The sequence below is a fragment of the Pteropus alecto genome, unplaced genomic scaffold, assembly GCF_000325575.1.
Source record: "Pteropus alecto unplaced genomic scaffold, ASM32557v1 scaffold402, whole genome shotgun sequence".
NCBI lineage: Eukaryota > Metazoa > Chordata > Mammalia > Chiroptera > Pteropodidae > Pteropus > Pteropus alecto.
Window position 1 is genome coordinate 117,971 of NW_006432940.1, and position 22,717 is coordinate 140,687.

The 22,717-nt window shown below is 44.3% G+C and overlaps 1 protein-coding gene and 1 pseudogene across 3 annotated transcripts in view; both read right to left on the reverse strand.

Moving 5' to 3' along the window:
• The window catches only part of PPFIBP2 (PPFIA binding protein 2), a 129,048-nt gene that overhangs the window by 80,394 nt on the left and 25,937 nt on the right, over nt 1-22,717 (reverse strand). For 2 of the 3 annotated variants that reach the window (XM_015586021.2, XM_025043780.1), the window contains exons 2-3: nt 15,690-15,786; nt 6,681-6,895 (exon numbers count right to left, since the gene is read on the reverse strand). In XM_015586021.2, the coding sequence (XP_015441507.1) occupies nt 6,681-6,895; nt 15,690-15,753 (279 nt within the window). In that variant the 5' untranslated portion in view covers nt 15,754-15,786. Of the gene's footprint in view, nt 1-6,680; nt 6,896-15,689; nt 15,787-22,717 lie in introns of those variants that run through there. The other variant, XM_006907553.3, reaches the window with a different exon arrangement.
• On the reverse strand, nt 2,293-2,411 carry LOC112476317 (annotated as a pseudogene).

Consider the following 22,717-nt stretch of genomic DNA (forward strand, 5'->3'; position numbering starts at 1 on the left):
TGCCCCATAAAAAAAAAAAAAAAAAAAAAAAAAAAAAGGTAACTGAGGATACCTGAACTGACCAGGAGGATGTCAAGTGAGCACATATCCCAGATGGGGCCTCACTCCCCCAGCCCAGCCAGGCCTAGCAGAGGCTGCCCATTTGGGACATCCTGTTTCACTGCTCTTGAGATGTCCGCCTCCACTGAGCCCTGACACTGGGCAGCTGCACCTAGAGAGGCTCCCTAACCTGCCTCCACTTTGGAAACCAAAAGGTCTAGACTGTGGAAGGCAAAGGCTGGTGACTACAGGAGGCCACTCAACATACCCTCTCGACAAACTGCAGAACTAAAATGCTTGGCCAGCTCTCACAGACTATCAAACCAGCTGTCATTTCCAATGGGAAAACTGAGTCCCAGAGGAGGAAAGATGAGGCTCGCCCAAAGCCAGATACAAGTGAATGGCTGAGTGCTGGCCTTTGATGCATTCCTACCTCCCACATTGACTCAGTCTGGTCCAGTTCCCTTCCACCTGCCCAAGCACACTAACCAGACACCTGCAACTTTGCAGAGGAAAGCCTGGGTTCCCGCTGGGGTTAAGCCTACTCCCTGAACCCTGCTTCCGAAAAGGGGCCCAAAGTACAGTCTCTCTGGAGGTTCTCTACTAACCTCTCCCCCTCACTTTAGAGCCTGGGCTCTGCCCTGATTTGCCCTCACTCAGATGCTAGGTTTGCCTGTCTTTCCTTGGACTTAATCTTGAGCTCCTGAAGCCTCAGGTCTTCACCAAGAATCCTCCCAGCCCACATGCAATGCCATTAGACAGCAGGACAGACTGGTACCTGGTACCATTAGACAGCAGGACAGACTGGTACCTGGTAGGAGATCAAAAGTATATATTCCAGACTGTTAGAGGGTACCCAGAGCTGTTCCATCTGGAGACTCTGCTGGTTCTGGTATCTCTTGAGCATTGTGCAGGGACCTGTGTCACCACTGTGCACCAGGCTTAATCCACTTCCCCTCACCACCTGGCTGTCCCCAGCCCTGTAGGGCTCACTGGATGCTGGCTGACTGGCTCCTGTATGGTCTCAACCACCCAGCGTGGCCCTAGATCTACCCAAGCAGCCTCTACCCAGCCCAGCCAAGTAGATGTTGAGGGACAGTGATGCCCCTTCCAGCTAAAGCTACAGACAAATTCCTGGAAGTGGCCATAGTAGCAGCAGCCCCTTCCTGCCTGTGGTAATTATCAGGGCCACTAATGAGCACTGTTCTCCTCTCCTACCTTCAGGACCATCTGGCAGGGTTTGGGGGCTCTCGACCAGGAATGGCCATGCTCTCTCTAAGGGCATCGCCACCCACATTACCACAGGTCTAGAAGGGAGCAGTGGGAGGGGAAGGAGGCTGCCCCTTTCTCGAACTCAGCTTCGCTCCCATCAGATCAGAGGTGCTTCAGCCTTCCAGCCTGGGCTTCAGCTTCCTCCTCTATGGCCCTCTATGACCCTGAGCTTGGCCCTGTTCATCAAACATGAAAGAAGACCTTTTCAACTCCTGAGAGTTGCACTGTTCTGCTGCTGCACAGCACAGGACAGCCCCACTGATGCTTCTCTGCAGGTCAGGCCCCAGCTTGTCTTGGGCTGCAAGAAACTGCCCCTACACAACAGCCTAATCTGAAGCTCCCTGGTGCTCCACCAACTTTCCGGGGATAGGCCCAGAATTCAGACAAAGACGCTGCTCTCAGACAAGAGAATCCAGGCCCTGTGTTCCTTTCTTCATTGAAGCCCCACAAGGTGTCCCCAGCTCAGAGAGCCCCACACATACCCATCAAGGCCGAGAGCCTACCTTTCCTCATCTGACTGTTAAGGAAGGGAGAACCCTGTGTTAGTCTCCAGAACCCTGGAAACCCACGCACAGCCCAGGGACTCTCACTCCTGCTCTACCAGGTCTGCTCTACTTGGTCTTTAGGATGAGTCTGGCCTATTTGTAATTATCCCCTCAGAGTTCCTGTTGCTGCTGATCTTTCTGTGTCCAAGCCTGCCAGCACCCAGCAGGGGAAGAACCAGCCCCACCATAACGAAGCACAGCTACCCACAGTCTCTCTGATGCACTAGGACCAGGAGCTCCCTCTCCACGTAAAACATATACTTAGGGGTCCAGGACTAGCCTCTCTGCAGTTTATTCCATTCTAACCACCAACCACTCCCCCACATCCACCTCTTCTACAGCCTTTTTTGGGGGGTGAGGCAACCCTTGGTTGACCTCACAGATTGCAAGGAACTTGTCAGCTTACAATCCCTTATTTTTTATTTTTATTTTTTTACGCCTACAGCACCTGGTCTTCCTAGGTGGTCTCCCATCCAAGTACTAACCAGCGCCGACTCTGCTTAGCTTCCGAGATCAGACGGGATTGGGCTTGTTCAGGGTGGCATGGCCGTAGACTGCAGCCTGTTTTCTTGTGCCTGAAGACCCACAGTTCTTAATGAACAGCAACAGTAGAAACCACATGTCCTACCATGTGAGCCATTCCCTCTCGCCACAGCTGATTGGCCTTTGGGTGGACAACTGACCCAAGGGCAGCTAATCTATAGCTGTTGTAAATTAAGTCTTTCATTTCTATTTCTTTTGCACTTGCCATTTCTTCATATGCCTGGAAGACTTAGCTCAAAAAATCATGAGCTAAGCCAATCAGATTCTCTCCTTTAGGAATTTGAGTTCTCTCTCTCTTTCTCTGTCACACACACACACACACACACACACACACACACACACACGAAGAAAACAAAAATAATTTTGCAATCAATAAAAATAAAATCAAAACTTGAGGATGTGTGGCAGTTGCTCTGCACTGTCTTCCTAAGGGCCATTCATTTCCCCCAATTCACCACGGTTCCTTCCTGACAGAGGCCACCTACTGCTCTGGTAAATGAAAGTGCCAGTACTTGTTTCCCAGCCTCCCTCGAAGCTGACCATTGGGACCATATAGAAGTATGCAGAAGGGTTTCAGAGAAAGACTGTCCTTCCTAATTACAAAAGAAGAGAAAAAGGACATGTTTGTGTCTGTGTGAGGTTATATTGCTGGAGCTACGGTAGCCATCCTTCCTTTAGGGGACACGGCTGAAGAAAAATCAACCTCCTGAGAAAGGTGGGGTAGAAAGATGGGAGGAGCCAGAGTCCTTGCAGCCATACCAGAGCTACTGATTTAACCCTGCACCCCATCCTCTGACATCTTGTTCGTGACATACATACTTCCTTATTGTTTATGCCACTCTACTGGAGAAAAATCCCAACTGATGGGGATGTCACAAGGCAGAGTTGGACCATGTCAGGCCAACATACGACAAAGCAGTAACTGAGGTATGTGACAAAGCCAGTTGTATACAGAGAAGAGTGTAAAGATGCAAAAAGTGCATGAATGAGAAGGCATGGGAGGACTGCCTGCCTGATCCCTCAAGCAGCCTTACTAGTTCCGATTTTAAGCCACATGTAATTTATTTTTAAAATAATTCAAGTGAGTCTCTGTGGTTTCAAGCAGTGCTTCTTAAACTTTAATGTGCACATGAATCACATGGAGATGGTTCTGTGAGTATAGGGTGGGGATGGGTGGTCGGGGGGAGTTCCATATTCTGCACTTTTTTCCTACGAGCTACCAGGGAAGGCCAAAGCTGCTGGTCCATAGACCGCGATCTGAGTAGTAAGGGCTTCTAACTAAAAGTACCAATCTAAAAAGTACCAGTGGGTTGGTTCACTGCTTTAAATTCTATTTCCACACTGATAAGACCTACTACGGAATGTGAGTGTGCTCAGATGTGACTTCAGGTCTCAAGACCTAAACTACAGACAGGCTGTTGCTGTCCAGAATCAAAACCTTAACATCCAGCCCTCGCATCTTGGAATGTTTATATGAACTTCTGACCCCCGAAAAGTACACCATTCATAGGCTGATGGCTATAATTACTCTAAAAGATTTATGAATGCAACAATTTTTAGGAAAATCTCTCCAAAGGAATGCATTTCTCCAACTATTGGATATAAACACAAAACAGATCTGTAAATCTGAGTGCAAGCTGTTTTTGCAATGCACCTTGCAAAAAATGAACAACCACGTCAACTGCCTTTGGATCAAAAATATTTAAAAAACTTTTTTTTAAATAAGTTACAAAAGTTAGATCTCTATTTCATACTGCATAATAAAAGGTATTACAGATAAAATAGAGTTAACAAAAAGATACAAATCAAACTACTAACCTACTGAAGGAAGACACAGGTGAATATTATTTGATATGAGGTTAGGAAAGGTCTTTGTAGAGATAAAAGGAAAAAAAAGAAATCCAAACAGGACTGATAAGAGTTCTTTACATTCCTTTTAAATTCTGTCTCAAAAAGCACCATAAGCCATAAACAACATTTAACAACATTGTGAGGAGAATAAAGCAAAGGGCTAATAGAGGCCATTTAAACATATAAGAAAAGCATTAAAATCCTAATAGAAAAAAACATAGATTATGAATAGACCAGGCTGGGGTAGGCACACCCAGGGACCTGTGGTGATCACTGGAGCGTGTGGAAAGAAAATATTAGAACTATTTTTTAAACCATCCTTTAAAAATCTCTACTTTGGGGAATGTTTTATAATTATCATATATTAGTACAAGACTGCATAGGTGAATGTGTATATATGGAGAATGAAATAGGGGTATGAGATCAAAAGTTTAAAGATCATAGAGAAGATTAAATACTAAACTAATGGAGGAAAAAAACTTAGTCTTCCTATTAAAGAAATGTAAAAAACAATAAAAATATTTCCCTATGAAATTAGTAAAGCTGTCTTTTTAAAAATCTTAATGATTATTGTTGATCAGGATGCACAAAAGTCCTGTTAATGAAAATATAAATGGGTAAAATCTTTCTGAAAAGAGGTTCAGAAAAATGTGTCAAAGGCTTAAAGGAATATTAATACCTTTGGACTAGAGTTGCCAGATTTAGCAAACTGCATGGGACATGCTTATTAAAAATTATTCATTGCTTGTCTAAAATTCAAATTTAACTGAGCATCCTGTATTATGACCCTAGTTTAACTCTATACACCACTTTTCGGACTCTATCTTAAGGAAAGATCTAGAGACAAAGACAAATATTTTTAGACAAAGACATCTTCTAGCAGTGCCATATACTAGCGAAAGATTAACAATATTCTAAATGTCAATATTAGAGAAATAGTCACACAGTTCAGGCACATTAAACAAGGTGAAAGCACATACACAGTCACTGTAAACTACACAGGAAAGAATATAAACACCAGCTATTTTCTGTACTCTGGGCAGACTACGCTTTTCTTGGGGAAGCCACTCGAGTGAATCTCTTGGTTATATGTGGTAAGGTCTCGAGTGGAGCAAAATCGCTCTGCACCCTAATGCAGGCTTCAGGGACAGTGGAGAAGGCTGTCTGGGAGTTACCAGAGGGACCCAGGCACATGGTGACAGGGCAGCCCAAGGACAAGTGCCTCCGGAACAGAAAGTAGTCTAGGACTTCTGGGATGTAACCTGTAACAAATGACATCTCTGGACAAAGGTGTCTGTCTCAACATCCTTGGTCTGTAGTTTCCAACATAAAGCCCTCCCTCCCCATTTAGTAGTCCCATTCCTGCCTTCCTAATGCTATGGATACTTTTGAATTTTGGCTCGGGTTTGTAGGACTCTAGCTTTAAAACATCGGACCCAACCTTTTTGACACCAGAGACTGGCGCTCCTATGAGAATCTAATTCCCGATTATCTGAGGTAGAGCTGAAGCAGTGATGCTAATGCTGGGGAGTGACTGAAAATATAGATGGTGTTTCGCTTGCTTGCTGCTCACTTCCTGTTGTGCAGCCTGGTTCCTAACAGGCCACAGACTGGTACCAGTCCACGGCCCAGGAGTTGGAGACTCCTGCTTTAAAAGACTGCACCCTAGCTTTCATCCTCAAACTCGGCTTAGGTAATCACATGCTTCTTCTAGCTTCCCAGGTTCCTCCCTCCAGTCCTCAAATGGCTGCACTGCAGATCACTTCCTCAGTGGGCCAGCTTCTCTCCTGACCCATTCCCAGATGTTACTAGTCTCTTAATGTTGACCATCTGGTCTCCACAGGGAGGGAGATGGGTAACCAAAGCCACATATTTACAGCTTTGGTTACTCATCTGCTTCCCTTAGAGACTAGGAGGTATGAGGGTTTAATCTAGAAAGAGCAGGAGGAGGTTAAGGAAACCCTCATTCTACAAGGGATAGGAAACATTTCTAGGGCAAGGAGGCCTGAAGAATAGGGGCACAGGTAAAGGAATGAATGAGATGACAAGATTCTAGTCTGTTGTAAGGAATGAGGAGCGGAGGATATAGCTGGGGGTGGACACCCCAGCTAGGGATTTAGGGATTACAACTCAGTGAGTAGTACATGTAACCTGGGAGGAAAGCCTTCCATATTTGCTCATCTCTAGCCCAGGAATTTCCTTTCCCAGGAGAGGGCTAGAGCATGTAGGCAGGCCAACTGTACAGCTTAAGCTATTTGACTGGGTTCTATCCTCTTCCTGGGGAGGACCACCTTGTGGGGGTTGACTGGACTGGAAGCAAGACTGGAAGGTGCACAGATGAAGTAATAGCCCCGGGCAGTAGGGGCCCTTCAGGGGTCTCCAGGATTATGTTTCCCAGTAGTTCCCCAAATAGGCCAAGGGCCTACTCACCAAGCTCTCCTCGAACCAGTCCTTTATGTAGAAAGCTGTGGGGCCTGGGATCTGGTTCAGGAGGGCTGCCCTTTCCTGAGGATGCTCCAGCATCTCCAGGGCCAGCCTCAGGTCCTCAATGAGATGGATCACTGGGAAGGGGTTCGTGTAGGAGGCAGGGGAGGCTGGTCCAGGCTCACAGGTCCCATCACTAATTTCTGCACCTATTTTCGTGCCTAGAACAAAAGAGAGGTGGGAACCTTGGTAAGAAAGCTGGGACACCATGGGCCAGGAACTGGAGAAGAGCAAAGATAGTGAAAGGAGAGGGGGGCAAGATGGATAAGAAGCCTAGGAGGACACTTCTACCTCAGCAGAATCACTCACAAAGTAACCTTCAGAGATCATCTTTAATCCTGGGCTGGGCACGATAGGAAGAGACCTGTCAGAGGTGAATGACTGTGCCCTTCGGGACTGACATATGGAAGCTCACACTGTTAGACAACTGGGGGAACACAATCAGCCCTCACCGGCGACCATAGATACACTAGCTAAAACAATGAGATACCATTCTTCAGCTTTTAGATTAACAACCTTCTTTTCTTCTAAGTCAATGTGGTAGCTTGTCTGCACAGATGGCCACCAAAAATTCCTTCCGTCCTTGTCTGCATTCTACTCCTCTCATCCCGAGGTGGTCCCTGACTCTAGGCTGGCTTGGTGAACGGGAACCTTTCTGGATCTTCCCAACTGGGAGAGGTCTATATCCCCTGACATACTCATACTTCTAACCTGTATAAATTACTCTGTATGTCCACAACTCACCTTCCCATTATGGGCTGTGAAGTCTCTGAGGGCAGAATCCCCGTCATAGTTAGCTGAGTTCCTAGCACCATGCCCCTGCCCAGTAGATGTCGAAGGGGAATCTGACTGAATGTCTGCACATGTGCTTGAACGAATAGCTAAGAGGAGGAGTACTTGAACTTCCTCAGAGATCTGAAATATTGGCTCAGATCTTTCTAATTTGATATGTCCCAAACAGGACAGTTTTTGCCTTTCTAAACCCCACCATTAAAAAACAAAACAAAACAAACAACCTTCTTTGCCTAAGTATAGTGATATATTTTTCAAAGTAAAACTGGGGTGACGCAATCTAACAAAAAATTTCCGTGCTTCTTTCAGCAGCAGTAAGAAACACTTTAGAAAATACGGCTTAGATGGTGGAATTTCTAGGGCATTTGGATTGTTTAAAAGGCAAATGGGATAAAAGATTTGAAATCTGGCTTCTGCTGGAAAATGTGGACTGTAGGGCCACCACCTCCATGGTTTTACTGCAGGCCTGATGTCTATTTCCAGGTCCCTTTACTTCTAAGTGCCAACTTCCTACTTACCATGGCAGCCTCTGGAATGTGAAATCCACACAGAAGGAAACAATTACCATTTGATTGCCTGTTTGCTTGCTGAAAGTGCAGGATAGAGGGAATCATGGATCACAATCCACAAACAAGTCTGTGGCTCTGGGGAGCTAGGAAACTGCCCAATTACCCACACGCTGGTGTGTGCTCAGCACTCTCTGGCTCCTGCAGATCCAATTTCGAGCTGACTGAGAAGGGCTCCAGCCAGACTCCAGTCAAGAAAATGGACAGAAGCAGAGCAAGACCTCCATTCTCCACACAATTGCTGAGTAATCCTCCATCCTGGACACATTTCAATATACACACACAAATACACACTATACGCCCCTTTAAAAATGTAGGATGAGCCAGGCCAAAAGTAAGTGAGTAGACTGAGATTTTCATTAACTTTATATAACTCTGTGGCCTTGGACAACATAAAATGGAAAAACGAGCACATGCATACCTGCAATTATAAGAATTATAAGTGCATATAATAATTATAAACTCACCTATTTAAACTCAAATATTTGAATAAGAGGATAAATTAAATCCAGTTCTTTGAGGTTATCAAGAGAGACATACGACAATTAAGATACTGAATGACTGAAATATAAAGTGCTCGAAAAGATAAAACTAAATACTCCATACAATGGAGGAAGTATTTTGATCACACTGTTAAAAACAGCCACACACACACACAAAGTCACCGGATAAAATGATAAAAATAAACTTAAAAATCATCTGAATAGTTCTATAAAATATTAAACCATAATTAAATTTTTTTTTCCAGAGGAAAAAAATGCTTTTGCAAGTTCTATCAAACCTTCAAGAAATTAATAATTCTAATCTATTTCATTCAGTATAGAAAACAAGAGAATGCGATCAGCTCACTCAATAAAGAGAAACTGATAGTACAACTTGTAGATCAGAGTGTGAATAGTGACCTTGGACTTACGCAACTTAGCATTCTGAGTACTACAAAGAAAAAATTATAGACTTTCTCACTGATGAACTTAGATTACCAATTTCTAAACACAATTTTACAGAATCAAGTCCCATTGTAACCATCTCCCTTGGGAAATGATAGATCAAGCAGACCCCAAAAGAAAAAGAAAAATAAAGGAGTGACATATTAGAACAACAAAGGACATATAAAGAACTATGTCCCAGACAACTAGAGCTGACACGTTGTGCTTAAGCACACATTAAACATTTTCCCAAAACTGACTGCAGACAAGGCCATACAGGGAGTCTCAACAAAAATCAGGAACTATTATCAGGGATACTTATTCCCGTTTTCATATTTCCATGGGAAGGGAGGGTGGTTTCAACTACAGCCACATTTGTGGCCTCTCCCCTGCCTCCCCTCACTCAATTTTTCCTCTGAAGGAGGAATGCCTCCTCTGATGAGAGAGCTGAAAGAAGGAATTCTCTCCAAAGCCGCCTGTCCCTGGATGTAAGCATTATCCTTAGAGAGGCTTTCTGAGACCAGCCCTGCCCCAGCGAGGTGGAAGTCTGTATTTTGGAATTAAGTTAAATGTGGGGTATAAACGTGTGTGTGTGTGTGTGTGTGTGTGTGTGTGTGTGTGTTATGAGTGGTACTCAAAATCCTAATTGCAGCTTCAGATCGAGCTAACTTTCCTAATCAGTAAAACTAATTATAAACTTGATGTCTGATCTATTCCTTAATTGGTTTAAAATGAAGGAAGAGAATAAAGATGTTTTGTTTATTGATTCTTGTGCTAGACAGAATAATGACACTCCTACCAAAGATATCCTAAACCCTGGAAGCTACATATGTGTAACTTGTATGGTAAAAGAGACTTTACAGATGTGATTAAGAGTCATGAGATGGGGAGATTATTCTGGCTTATTAATCACAGGAGCTCTTAAATCAGAAGAGGGAGACAGAAGATTAGGTCAGAGAGATGTGATGTGAGGACTCAACTGGCCATTGCTGGCTTTGAAGATGGAAGAAGGGGCCCATAAGCCAAGGAAGGTAACAGCGTTATACCAGCAATAGAATAGAGAGAGGCAGGCTAGTTGCATAGAGAAGACCCTCCAAGAACACCCAAAGATGCAAAAACACACATATGTAGACTTTTTTAAGCAACTGAACTGAAAGAAATCTTCAAAGTTCAGAATCTTAGGAAGAGCATTTGAGCTGGTGTTTGCCCTGAAGGCCACTGCCACTTCCCTGATATCCTAATACCTGGATTTGAATGTGCCACTTGAGGACAGGAGATAATGCTTAGGACCTAATCAAAGGGAGAGACTGGATGGGAGACCTCTGCATAAAGCCAGGATGCAAAAAGGCAATATCCTCAGTAAATCAACTAGAAAAAAGAGGATGATGGCTGTTGAACAGTGCTTGCCACTCTGGGCCATTTCAACCTCTTTATACAAAGGGTAGTCTTTGACATCTGAGCCCACTACACACCTTGACTTTCACTTTGACTCTTCAGGTCAATGTCATAGCAGAACACTCTCAACCTGAATCCTGAACAGGGATCAGACAGCTTTGTTACTGATGACTGCTACATGCTGATCTGCCTCAGAGAGAGCATGGACAAGACTGGCTACCTGTTCTGAGCATGGACTCATCATTATGGGCCCAGGTGAATAATCTGTCTTGATCAGAACTTACTCTGCCCCCAATCTTTAAATCTTAAACAAAATGAAAATCCAGAATTGGCAGAAAGGCCTGGATAGAGCAAACTCTTTTGTAGCTGTCCTTAAATAGACTCCTTTTTACTACTTCTCATCGATGGGTACAGCTTGCAGATAATCGCATGAGTAACCTCCTGCCACAGTGAGGAGAAATAAGTGTCCTCTGTGTCCTCACCATGGGGTTCTCTGGTCCTATTACGGAAGTGGCCTCACAGAGGAGCCACTGCACCTGTTAGCCCATAAATTAAGCCCTCTGCAAAATTAACATATCTGGCAGTTGCTCAGGGCCATCCAGAAGGATATAATTAAGCAATACATAGTTCACTTACAGTTGTCAACAGTGTGATTCAATTATAGTGTTATTTGCAGGTGAATTACAGGGACTAACCAGGAGACAATGAAATCAAAAGTTAACATGTACTAGAAGCTACAACAGTGGTCTTTTGTACTAGAAACAAATCATTTTGACAAGGGTCGTGGAGTCTTTAATAGCCACCTCTACCCAATTTTCTAGCATAAAATTCCAGGGTTCCAATCAAGTAGTCATACCTGGGATACACCCATTCAGGTTTCAAGAATTAAACTTTACAAAAAGTTTCATTTAATAGTCATATTTCTGCTCACATGGCACTTCTCTATCTCACACTGCTAGAGCCACTGAGTGCTTTGAGATGAGGGTCACCAGACTATGGCTCAGGAGGGGCGTGTTTGACACCTAAACATCAGGATGTCCTCTCAGAGTATTCCTGCCCTGGTTGTTTATGGGAATGATAATCTCCTGCAGTGTTTGCATTGATTGGAGAAGAGGGACACTTTTTTTTTTTTTTTTTGCATTAAATGTTTAATTATATAAATGCTAATAAACATGCCCTAAGTGTATTCTTTTTTGGAAAGAGTTTTGGAAAGTGAACAGTAGCCTATCATACTATACAGTAATTAATTAAGGGAAATTCCTTATTATGCAGTGTTATGATTATGAATAATCATTATTGAAGGAATTGTTTGTTTTCATAAGGATCCAGTTGTTTTCACATGATCTGGGGTATGCACAAGGCCTATAACATTTTCTTCCATTGAAGTAAGTGGTAATTGTGTTTTCATAAAGTGAGGGAATATAGTCCTTGGGTACACACTTGAATACTTTAACAGATGCAAAAGCAATTGTATTTTGGTAATGTTGGCACTACTTGATATCGTTTGACTTCAAATTAATAAGAAAATGGAATTAAAGAAAAGATGACTTAAACCTTCACACGAAAATGTCATTTCTGCAGAATCTGTGGTATCACAATGTGGTGACACAGTGTGAAACTTTCTTTTAGCTGTGCTACCCTGTAAGCAAATGAACTCTTACTGCAAAGTCTAATGTGTAAGAGAGATGAGAGCAAAGTCACTCTGGCTAAGGGACTGGGAGCAACAATACAAACGGACCCTGCTCCTAACTAACTCTTTTCTCCTATAGATAGCCCCACAGAGTCCCCAGGGCTCTACTCTACACCATCATAAAACCAACACAGAAGTGAAGGAAGCCCAGAAGAGACTCGGATGGCCCCGGACTCATTTCTTAGTTTTGCAATTTACCAGCACTATGACCTTGGGTGGCAAAAATAATAAAGTTGATATTAGAATTAGTAACTTACACCAAATGAGTACTTGGTGCCTAATTTGCATTAATTTAATTGTCCCAATAATAGGAGATAGGTACTAATATTACCACTGGTTTATATATTAGGAAACTGAGGCTCAGAGAAATTAAGCTATTTGCCTAAAGATCCCACAGCCAGCAGTAAGTGGCCAAGCTAGGATTCAATCCCCAACATTCTAACTCCGTAGTCCACAGTAACTACCATAAAAATGCCTAAGCCCTTTGGTTCAGTTCAGCCCAATGATGTTGAAGATGAGGATGGTATTAATAATCCTGAGGAAAAGGGTCCAGCACAAAGGTATTCAATAATTATCATTCTTTTCATCACAAATGGCATAGAACATATGTCCTCCCAACTCTCATTAATAACCTCAGTGTTGAATTATCTGTCAGATAGCTCCTATCAAATGTCTGTGTAGCCAATTAATACTTAAAAGATGGACATGCCAACCACTGAGTCTTCAAAACAATTCGTGAGTTGTTATTTCAAAAGAATCAGCCAAACAAAGGCACTAGTAGAGAAAATAACAAAGTTCAGTATGCAGCCAAATTGAGGATATGGACAGAAACTACCAACTGCCTCCTAACCAATGAAAAAGAGAGCCTGTTCACAAAAGTAAATAAAATATACACGTGACAAATGTTTATGAAACACCTATTAGGTACTGCAGACCAAGCGAGGCACTGGAGATGGAGCAGCAAAGCCTCTGTCCTCATGGAACTTATATTCTGGTACAGGAGGCAGACAATACGTAGAGACAAAAATAAATGAATTAGGTCAGGTGGTGATAAGTGCTATAAAGAAATATAAACAGTATGAGGACAGAGTGTGATGTGGGGGGTTGCTATATTAGACAGGGTCAGGGGAAATCTCTCTGATGTGGTGACATTTCACCAGAGACCAGACCTTAGTGTACCTGAAGGATAGCATTCCAGCAGAAGGGACAGCAGACACAAAGGCCCCGGGACATCCGGAGCACATGGCCAAAGTGAGATGAGACAGAGGGAAAGTGGACAGGAGATACAGCCATAAAGGGAGCCTAAGGCCAAATCACGCAGGACAGTGCTGGCTATGACGAGAGATTCAGATTTTATCCTGAGATGGGAAGCCATTGAAGAGTTTTTGGGAGAAGAGTGATGTAATTTGATGTACATTTTAAGGACTGCTCTGTGGAAGATGGTCTATAAGAGGGCAAGAACAGAACAGATATCCTCAGAATACGATGTATTAACTTATAAACGCTGGCTGAGTCTAATGAGGCAAGCACAGGCCTTATCCAGTGAAAACCTCAAAACTTCAGAGAGTCAAATAAGGGCCTGAATAAATGAGAACTCTACTGTGTCCCCAGAGAAGACTTCACATAAGGATATTTTGCCCTTCATTAATTTCTCAAGATCTAACATTTTATAGAGCTAACTACATGCCAGGCACTGTTCTAAGCACCTTACATGTGTAAGCACAGCAACCTCTAAGGCGGATACTATTCTTATTCCCATTTGAAATATGAGGAAACTGAGGCACAGATCATACAAGTAACTTGCAGGATTTGTAGAGTCGGAATTTGAATAAGCAGTCTGGCTACAAATGCTCCCCCATGAGTAATCTACAAAGAATGCCTTGGAATATCTTAGACTGCCTCTCTATCAAACTCTCAAACCTGCTCCGGACAGAGTGGCCCAGGAAGCCCTTCCAGAAAGAACTGGCCAGGGTGGAGGACTAAGGAAGTGGAAGGAGGAAGGAGCTCCTTGTGCTGGAAGAGCAGAAGGATGGTTCTCCCACGTTCCATACCACAGGCAGGACTACTCCCTCCACACCCATCCCAGAGACTTGCCTACAGACCCTGCACCAAGGCAAGGCCCTGAGGATCCAGCCACGTAATTCTCTCAGAGATAGGGGATTCTGCCAGAGGCTTTGTCATTTTAGGAATGCCTGTGTGGAGAAATTAGGAGGAAGAAAGAGGAACTGACCCCACATGAGGCTGCCTTCTTTAGGAGGTGTCTTATTCATCCCTCACAGCCATCCAAGAGCTCTGCGCTCTCTGCCAGGAGCTTTCTGAGTCTCTTCCTAGCTCCTTGGCTAGGAGCTCAGCAGTGATGACCTGAGCCAGTCTGAGGGTCTGACCTTGTGGCTCTGATCTCAATGCACACAAGCCCCTGGCAGCTTCCAGATAAGATTTTCCGAAAGGATTGCTAGGAAATCCATGCTCTTGACTGTTTCCCCTCAATAGGATTTCAGAGGCCCTAACCTAGAATAGGACATCCCAATTTATGGAGCCTCTGGAAAGTGGGACATTAGTCACAGCCTCTCAAGGGCCCTTCTGTTCCCTGAGAAATTAAACACCTGACAGAAGACAGCTAGAACATGTTACAGTGCCACCAGTGCCATGAAGAAGCTCCCACACACAGAGAACTGCTCCCACCCCAGGCGCAAACAGCCAGAACCCTGTGAGTCAGATGTATCTCTGCAGGATGGCAGGAAAAGCAAACGCCTGAAAGGAAGCAGTGTCAGGTACCCGTGCACGTCCTGGGCTCTTGCCACATTCAGCCCAAAACTTCTCCAACCATAGCTCCACACAACAAGGCACAAAGCCCCAAAGTAGCACACCCAATCAGCAAACAGGGCCACTGACCTGTATCAGGTAAGGCTAGAAAGAAAACCTGGGCCCTTTGGGAAAGATTTTCCATGACAGGTTTGTTCTAACCAATATAGGCTCGGTTGCCACAGTCAAGGAGTTAATCAGCCCGAACAGCCAATTGGCATGCTCTTCCTAACCAGTTTTGCTGGATCTCTTCTAGAGAATAACTGGCTAATGCAAACATGAAGCCAAACAGTTGATGCATAAAAAAACAATATGGCATAAAGAAATTCTTTAGATGATGAGGTAAAAGAATACAAAACTGCCTCCTGACCCCCAAACACACTGGAGGCCAGCTAGGGAAGTGAGCTGACACCTGCATTTAGGTGGCAAAGTCTGCTAGACTTCGAGTTTCAGCTCGACTATAATAAGCCATAATGCGCTCTGAAGAATTTATAATAAAGTCAATCTCATTGCGCCCAAATGGCCTTGCAGCCAGGATCCAAACTGTGAAATAGTTAGATGCGTCCTAACATATGGTACATCCACCCTGTCTCAACAGAGACTGAAACTCACACCAGATATCAGTGTTCCAGAAGTCTGTACTCTTAGAAAAGAGATGGCATATACGATAAAATAAAATAAATCTAACGAGGGGCTTCTCTCTGTGCCAAAAAGAAAAGTGAAAGAAAACAGTTTCTCAGGTGTGGGGGACGAGCCACCAGACATTAGGGTTCCCTGCCCGTACCTGCTATGATCCCGTCCATCTGCTCCAGGGCAGCTTCCAGTGCGTGACTGGCATCAGAGGCCATGACTCCTTCCTGCTTAGTCTCCTCCTTCTCTTACTGAAAATTCAAATACAGAACAAAAGAAAAATTACAGAGTTTCACATTATGCTCACAGGACCGCAAAGCCCTCTTATCCTGTCATTGTACAGCACCCTCTCATGAGAATCCTCGTAGCAGACCTGTGGTTTCTGCCATCTCTATGGCCTCTCCCTCCTGGCATGACAGCTCTTTTCCCATGAATCTTTAGCACATAATCCTATTCACTTCTGTAATGAAAAGCTACCAGAGTCACCTGTAGCAGCAAAACAACAATTGCCACTGTTCACCATCATTACAGTTCCAGGCTCCAGAAGCTCCAACCACCACTGGGGAGGAGAAGGTTCCCCTACATGTGGGTCACAGCAAGCGTTTAGCTGTCTTTTATCTGCATTTGTCCGACACCTGCAATGCTTTCCTTGGGCAATTGTGATCCAGGCTGAGAGGACTTAACTGCCACCTTCGCTTTATGAATGACCCAATGTGCCCCACCTAGGAAGGCTGCAGCGGGCTCACTGTCCTGGGGAGAGTACTGTCCCAGGAACCAGGAGCACTATCTCTTACAATTTTAGTTCTACTCTACCCAGCAGCATCTGAGGTGCAGAATCCCATCTTCTCGGGGCTGGAGAACTTCAAGGATACATGGTCTAGCCCCCATCCCACCCCAATGCTGAATCTCCCCCATAATGAGAGAGATGACAATCGGTTCTATCTCCAGACTACTCTGCCTCTAAGAAAATTTCTTTCAGCTGAACTGTCTTCCTGCAACCTCTTCTCGTTGTTCTTGCTTCCCACTCCTTCCCTGGGTGGCAGTATTTGTAATCCTAAGAAGAGATTTGGCGCATGCCTATAAACTAGAGGCAGGAGTTGTTTGCTCATTCGGCAAAACCTACATGTGTGCACAAGCACTGTGGAGAACAGAGGTACAGCTCCTGTACCCAAGAATGGCTCAGGTAAGGAAACAGAAGGTTGAGGGTCTCTGTTCATTTTCCCTGTGATGCTAGATCTTTGGAATGAAGAGAAGAAAGTGAGCAGCCACAGAAAAGTGGCTTTGGAGATGGCGTGGAAAAGAATGTTAGGACCATATAGAACCACACTGGACTATACCAGGCAGGAGCAGTTAAATAGCCAGGGTTCAAATCCAATTTTGCCATTTACTGTATGATCTCTGACCCTCAGTATCCTTATCTATAAAATGGGAATAATAATGGCAACTAACTCACAGACTCATTGTCACAATTAAATGAGAAATTACTATTTCATAGAAAATGCTTAGTACATTCCTTTGCACCCAGTATGAGCTCAATATGTGTTAGCTTTTTTTAAAGTGAGGAGATAACCTCAGAATGTATTTGTGCCAGGATAGGTCAGAGAATAATAGACTTTAAACTTTGGGAGGGAGAACCCAAATAACCCTAAAAGGTTGGTTCCTTTGGAGGAAGTAGGCATGGCAAGGAAAGATAAGCAATCATGCATGTGGGGGGATGGGGTAGACAGTCATTCATAGGTGCAAAGGACAAGGAAGGTTCTGAAACAGGAACTGTAGGATCTGCTCCGGGGAATGAGGATGGGAGCTTGCAGAGGAGGTGGAGCTTCCAGAGGAAGCTGAGCCTCCCAGCTACAAGGAACAGAGCTGGTTCACATGAGAAAAGCAGCCCAGATGGTTACAGAGCAAACAGTGTGCAAACCTCACAGTCTGAACGGAAGCTAGTTTGGGTGAGGACGAAAGACGAGGCAGCAGGAAAAGGGACCCAGCAGAAGCAGGGCAATATTCACTACATTCACACCTGTTCAGCCACCCGCAATAGCAAAAGTTTGAAATCTTTTCCTCTGAGGACTTCCCACTGCATCCAGGAAAAAAATCCAAACTCCTATGAAATGAGACGTGGCGTGATCTGGCTGGGCCAGTCCCGCATGGGCCAGTCTCGCACAGACCTCCCTATCACTCCTCGTGCTTCGGCAGCAGTGGTCTCCCGTCTGCCCACAACACTCCAAGGCCTTTTCCTCCTCTGAAAGTTTACACCTACTGTCCTCTCTACACTGAGCTCACTTTCTCAGCTCTCTGGATTGCTGATTTAGTCTCATCCTTCAGGTCTCATTTGCAAAGTATCTTGAGAGACCTTCCTTGAGGCCTCCATCTAAACAGCCCCTTCAAAGCATAGCAATAACAAAGTATCTTGTCCATATATTTATTGCCTTGCTAACTGGCCTTGCAAACCCTCCACATGAAGGCAGGGGGACCCTATCTGCTTTGTGCACCCCATGTGTGCAGTGTCTAGCAGAGTTCCTGGTATAAGGAAGTTTGAGTAAATACTTGTGAATAAATGGATTGGATCCATGTAGCCAACATTCATGGAACTCTGCTGTGCTGGGTCTTGGGGGGATATTGATAAACCAGACTTAGTCCCTGTCCCCATGGGCCACATGGTCTACTGGAGAAGACAGAAGTAGGAACAGATAATTATGATGCAGTGTGAGGCATGCTGAAGGAGGGAGGAATGCAGTTTCTCTGGGTCTTGAAGGATGAGCAGGAGCTTTCTCAGAAGGGAGAGAATGCTATTCCAGGCAGAGAAGCATGTAAGGGCAGGATGTAGTTGGCAAATGTCAATATGGTTGACAAGATTATACAGGAGCATCTAGTTGCTCCAAATGAGTCAAAACCTTCCATGACACTCACATAAGAATGACAAGGGCAATTAAAGAGAGGAGCCTGGGAGTCACACCCACTACTTCAAGGATCTTGATACCAGTGCTCAACAAATCAAGTGACCTCAGATGTAAACACGACAGAGATTTTAAGAAAAATCTCATATTTCAGTAGACTGGCCGCATTTAGAGCCTTACTACCAGAGTGAAAATTGGGGGGCAGTTAGAAGGTGCCAAGCCCAGAGAACCCGGGCGATGTCCCCTTGCTACACAAGGGGCATAAAAGACAACCCGTGGGCCCTCTGCCCCATGATGACTTTGTACCTGGCAAAGAGCAAGCTGGGTGGACCCATGGGAGCTGGTGTGAAGCAAAACATGAGTCAGTGGTGTATCATATTTACAACCCAGGAGCCTGGTGCCGGTAAGATTGGGAGCACTCAAGAGTGGGGAACCTGCTTTGGGAAGCTGAAGAGCTGCTTTAGACCTGCTGGGTCTGAGGTGATGGCAGGACAACTGAGTGAGAACAGGCCCCCTCAGCCTCTGTCATGGGGCGGCTGTGAGGTGCTGGTGGGGTATAAGAGGAGGCCTTTGAAGGGAAAAATGTGCGAAGGGAGTGATGCTTCTGGCTCCCATCTATGAACACAGGCACTCATATTGGAACGGGGAAGGCACAAGGTCACCAACCATCCTTATTCTGGCAGCTATGGCCATTTTCTGCCCTCGCCATTGTCGAGGTTAGAGCTCCCTGTCAGTAAAGCATGATGGCACAATCCCTGCCTTCCAGGAACTTGGGATCTCAGAGGCAAACATGTCACCTGTGTCATTCAGTGTGTCTGGTGTCTTTCGTGTCTGTTCACCCCCACAGGACACAGTACCTCCCTTGGGAGCCTGGGTTCATCAGGGAGGTGGGGCTTAAATGCAGGAAGCTCCAGAATCAATGTGGCAGGAGGCCTCCTGGAGAGAAGCGAGGTGAAGAGGCCAGAGAGTGCATCCGGAAGAGACAATAACCCACAGGGACTGGGAAAGAGAGCCAATCCAGGGTACACTGCAAAGGGACAAGCGAAACTAGGGACATCTCCAAGTAGGGGGTGGGAGTGGAACTAAAATCACGTTCCCTACCAGTGAGAGGGGAGCTATGACAACCACCCAGGCCTGACACAGAGTGGACGACAGAGGGAGAGATACTGTGCTCTGCGGACTCTAAGGAGGGGCGCCCCACCAGGCCAAGAAGGAGAGGAGCAGGCAGAGGAGAGCATTGTCCTTAATATGCTCAGTACAGTAATAGTTGTTGCACTGGCTGAAAGCATTTTCATTCTCTGAACATTTGGACTATTACCAGAGCCCTGAATTTGACCCTGATGAGCAGACGGGCTTCTTATACCAAGAAACTGGCTTATTCTTTGCTGTAAAGATAAGGCAGGGAATGTTGTTTAGTGTGGTCCATTCATCCTTCCCTTCACCCAAACGCCTCTCTAGATGCTGTCATCTTCCTATCTGTGATGATGTCTGAGGCTGGGGCTCCTCCCAGTATAGACTTTATCCCTCCTCTTTGTTGCCAGCCAGGGAGAAAATGACCCCCATAGCTGTAAGACCAACCAATGAGGAAGGAACAGCCATGTTTTAGAATGACAGTGTCTGGTGATAGATGTTCATGGCTACTTGAACTATATCACTCAAAGGCTGGATCTGTATGTGTTCTGAAATTTAGAAAGTGAGCCACAATTAGCTGTCCATCATCTGGTGCATTCTGATCCAAGCAGTGATTTAGATACTTTATTAACTACTTTCGAGCTCAGCAAAGGAAAATTAGAAGTAGGTAGGAACCACTGATTAAGATAAGCCTGCCCAAGTAAACCTGAACATATCATAGCCCACCCATACTTCCACTCCATTTTATAAACTACCTTTCTCTCAGTAAAGTAGTTAGAGTTGTGAGTGTTTGGGGCAGGTTTGCACCATTCCGGATGGAGGAAGGAATCAGGAACAGATCTAGACTCCCCCAAGGTCTCCTGTGCCAGTGCTGACTCCTCAGCAGCTTCGGTCAGATGAGGGCCAGTGTCCTCGAGTAGAAGGCAAGGCCTGGGGAAGGAACTCTCAGCCAAGAACTCACCACCAAACATCTCAGGCCTCTCCTTAAGTGGCCAACAGGAGGTAAAGTCACCATATCACAAGAAAAGCAAAGACTTCTCCTTATAATTTGCAGGTTACCAATAAACCACAGCTGCTCTTAAATGGTTATTTTAAGAAATAAATACTTCTTGCTATATACCCATAAACTTGGGAAACGACCTCTTAAAGGATACAGGAAACTTATCTCTTTGGCATAGTAGAGCAAGAAGCCATTTACAGCATTAAAAAAGGAGGAGGAGGAGGAGGAGGGAAAGGGAAAGGGGAAGGGGAAAGAGGAGGCGAAGGAGTAGAAGACAAGAACGACTACAGAGGAAGACACACAAAGGAAATTGATGGCAGGGCCTAAATTCTCAGTCACAACCCATATCAACAGAACAACTTTCATTTTAAAGGACAAAGAAGAAAGAGCATAGGTTTTATAGCCAGACAGTCTTGAGTTAAAACCTGGGTTCTGCTGCTAATGGCTGTAGGTCTTTAGACAAGTTATTTTAACCTCTCTGAGCCTCCATTGTCCCATCTATAAAAGTAGTATAAACCAATCTCACTGTCGTGAGGGAAAGTAAACAAGATAGACCTCAGGTAAATACAGCAGATTGAAGCCAAACATCTAATTTAGCTACCCACTGAAACGACAGCAGAGGAATTTATTTTGAAAGACATAAACCCACAAGGACATGGAGAACGTGACAGGAGACAAGACGACAGCTCTGCAGCAAGCACGAAAGGGCAGCCGGTCCGTGTTGGACGGGACCGAGACCGGGCTGGCGCGATGGAGGGGTGGGAAAGCGCTTGTGAGCAGTGTGGGGGTGGAATCAGAGAGAGAGCTGACTCGTCCTCTAGGGTAGGAACTCAGAAGTCACTAGATAAGGACAAAAAGAGAAAGTAGGAGACCAAGCATTTTTTTAGCGATATGGATAAAAAAATACTAAAAGAATTTTAAGTGGCCACATTAGGAAGAACAATAGGGGGTGGGTAGGGGAGGAAATGGCTGTTTTAACAAATCATATACAATTATTTGACTTAAATTGTGTAGATATAGTGATGATAAAAATAAAAATAAAGAAGATTTAAAAATATGTGCCTGGCACAGAGTACAGATTCAATTAGTATGTGCTCCTTTCTGAGGCAGATATCTGTTAGTTACTTGCTAAGAGTTTATCTAACATTATTTCATATACTATTAATCTCCATACACCACTTAGGACTTGTTCTCCCCTTTGAAAGATGAGCAAACAGATTAGGCAATTTGCCTGAGGTTGTACACCATTCCTTCTCCCACTCTTCCACTTCGTCTCTGAGACAGGAACCCAGTGGAGGGTTTTGAGCACAGGATGATTTAACTTAGCTTTTACAAGAAACACTTTGGATAGAAACAACCTAAGTCCCATCGATGGACGAATGAATAAAGATATGGTGTGTGTGTGTGTGTGTGTGTATACAAAATGGAATACTATTCAGCCATAAAAAGGGACAATTGCCATTTGCAACAATATGAATGGGACTTGAGGGTATTATTCTAAGTGAAATAAGTCAGAGAAAGACAAATACCATATGATTTCACTAATATGTGGAATCTGAAACAAATGAACAAAATAAACTCATAGATACAGAGAATAGACTGAGGGTTACTGGATGGGAGGGTGTTTGCAGGGGTCAGTGAAAAGGGGAAAGAAGACTAAGAAGTACAAATTGGTAGTTACTAGTAGTCATGGAGATAGAAAGTGTAACAAAGAATATAGCCAATAATATTGTAATAACTGTATGGTATTAAAGGTGTACTGATCACTTTGTGAGTTATATAGATGTCTGATCACTATGTTGTACACCTGAAACTAGTATTGTATGCCAACTATAACTGAAAAATAAAAAATTATTATAGTAAAAAATACTGAGGATTTTAGGTTTTTGAAGAAATACTTTAAGGTTTAAAAGTTTCTGTGCAGTCTTAAGATAAGTTTGCTACCTAACATTACCTAAGAAGTCTATTTGGCATGCAAAAGGAGCTGCCTTCTTACAATCCCTGAAGATTACATTTGGATTTAATTACTCCCTCTCTTCACATACAGGCAATCTGAGGCTATTATCTTTGTGTTGAAACCTGTAAGAGTGAGAATTCTGCTCCCATCCCCCCATCCCAACCTTCAGTAAAGAAAACAAAAACACTAAAAGTTTCTGT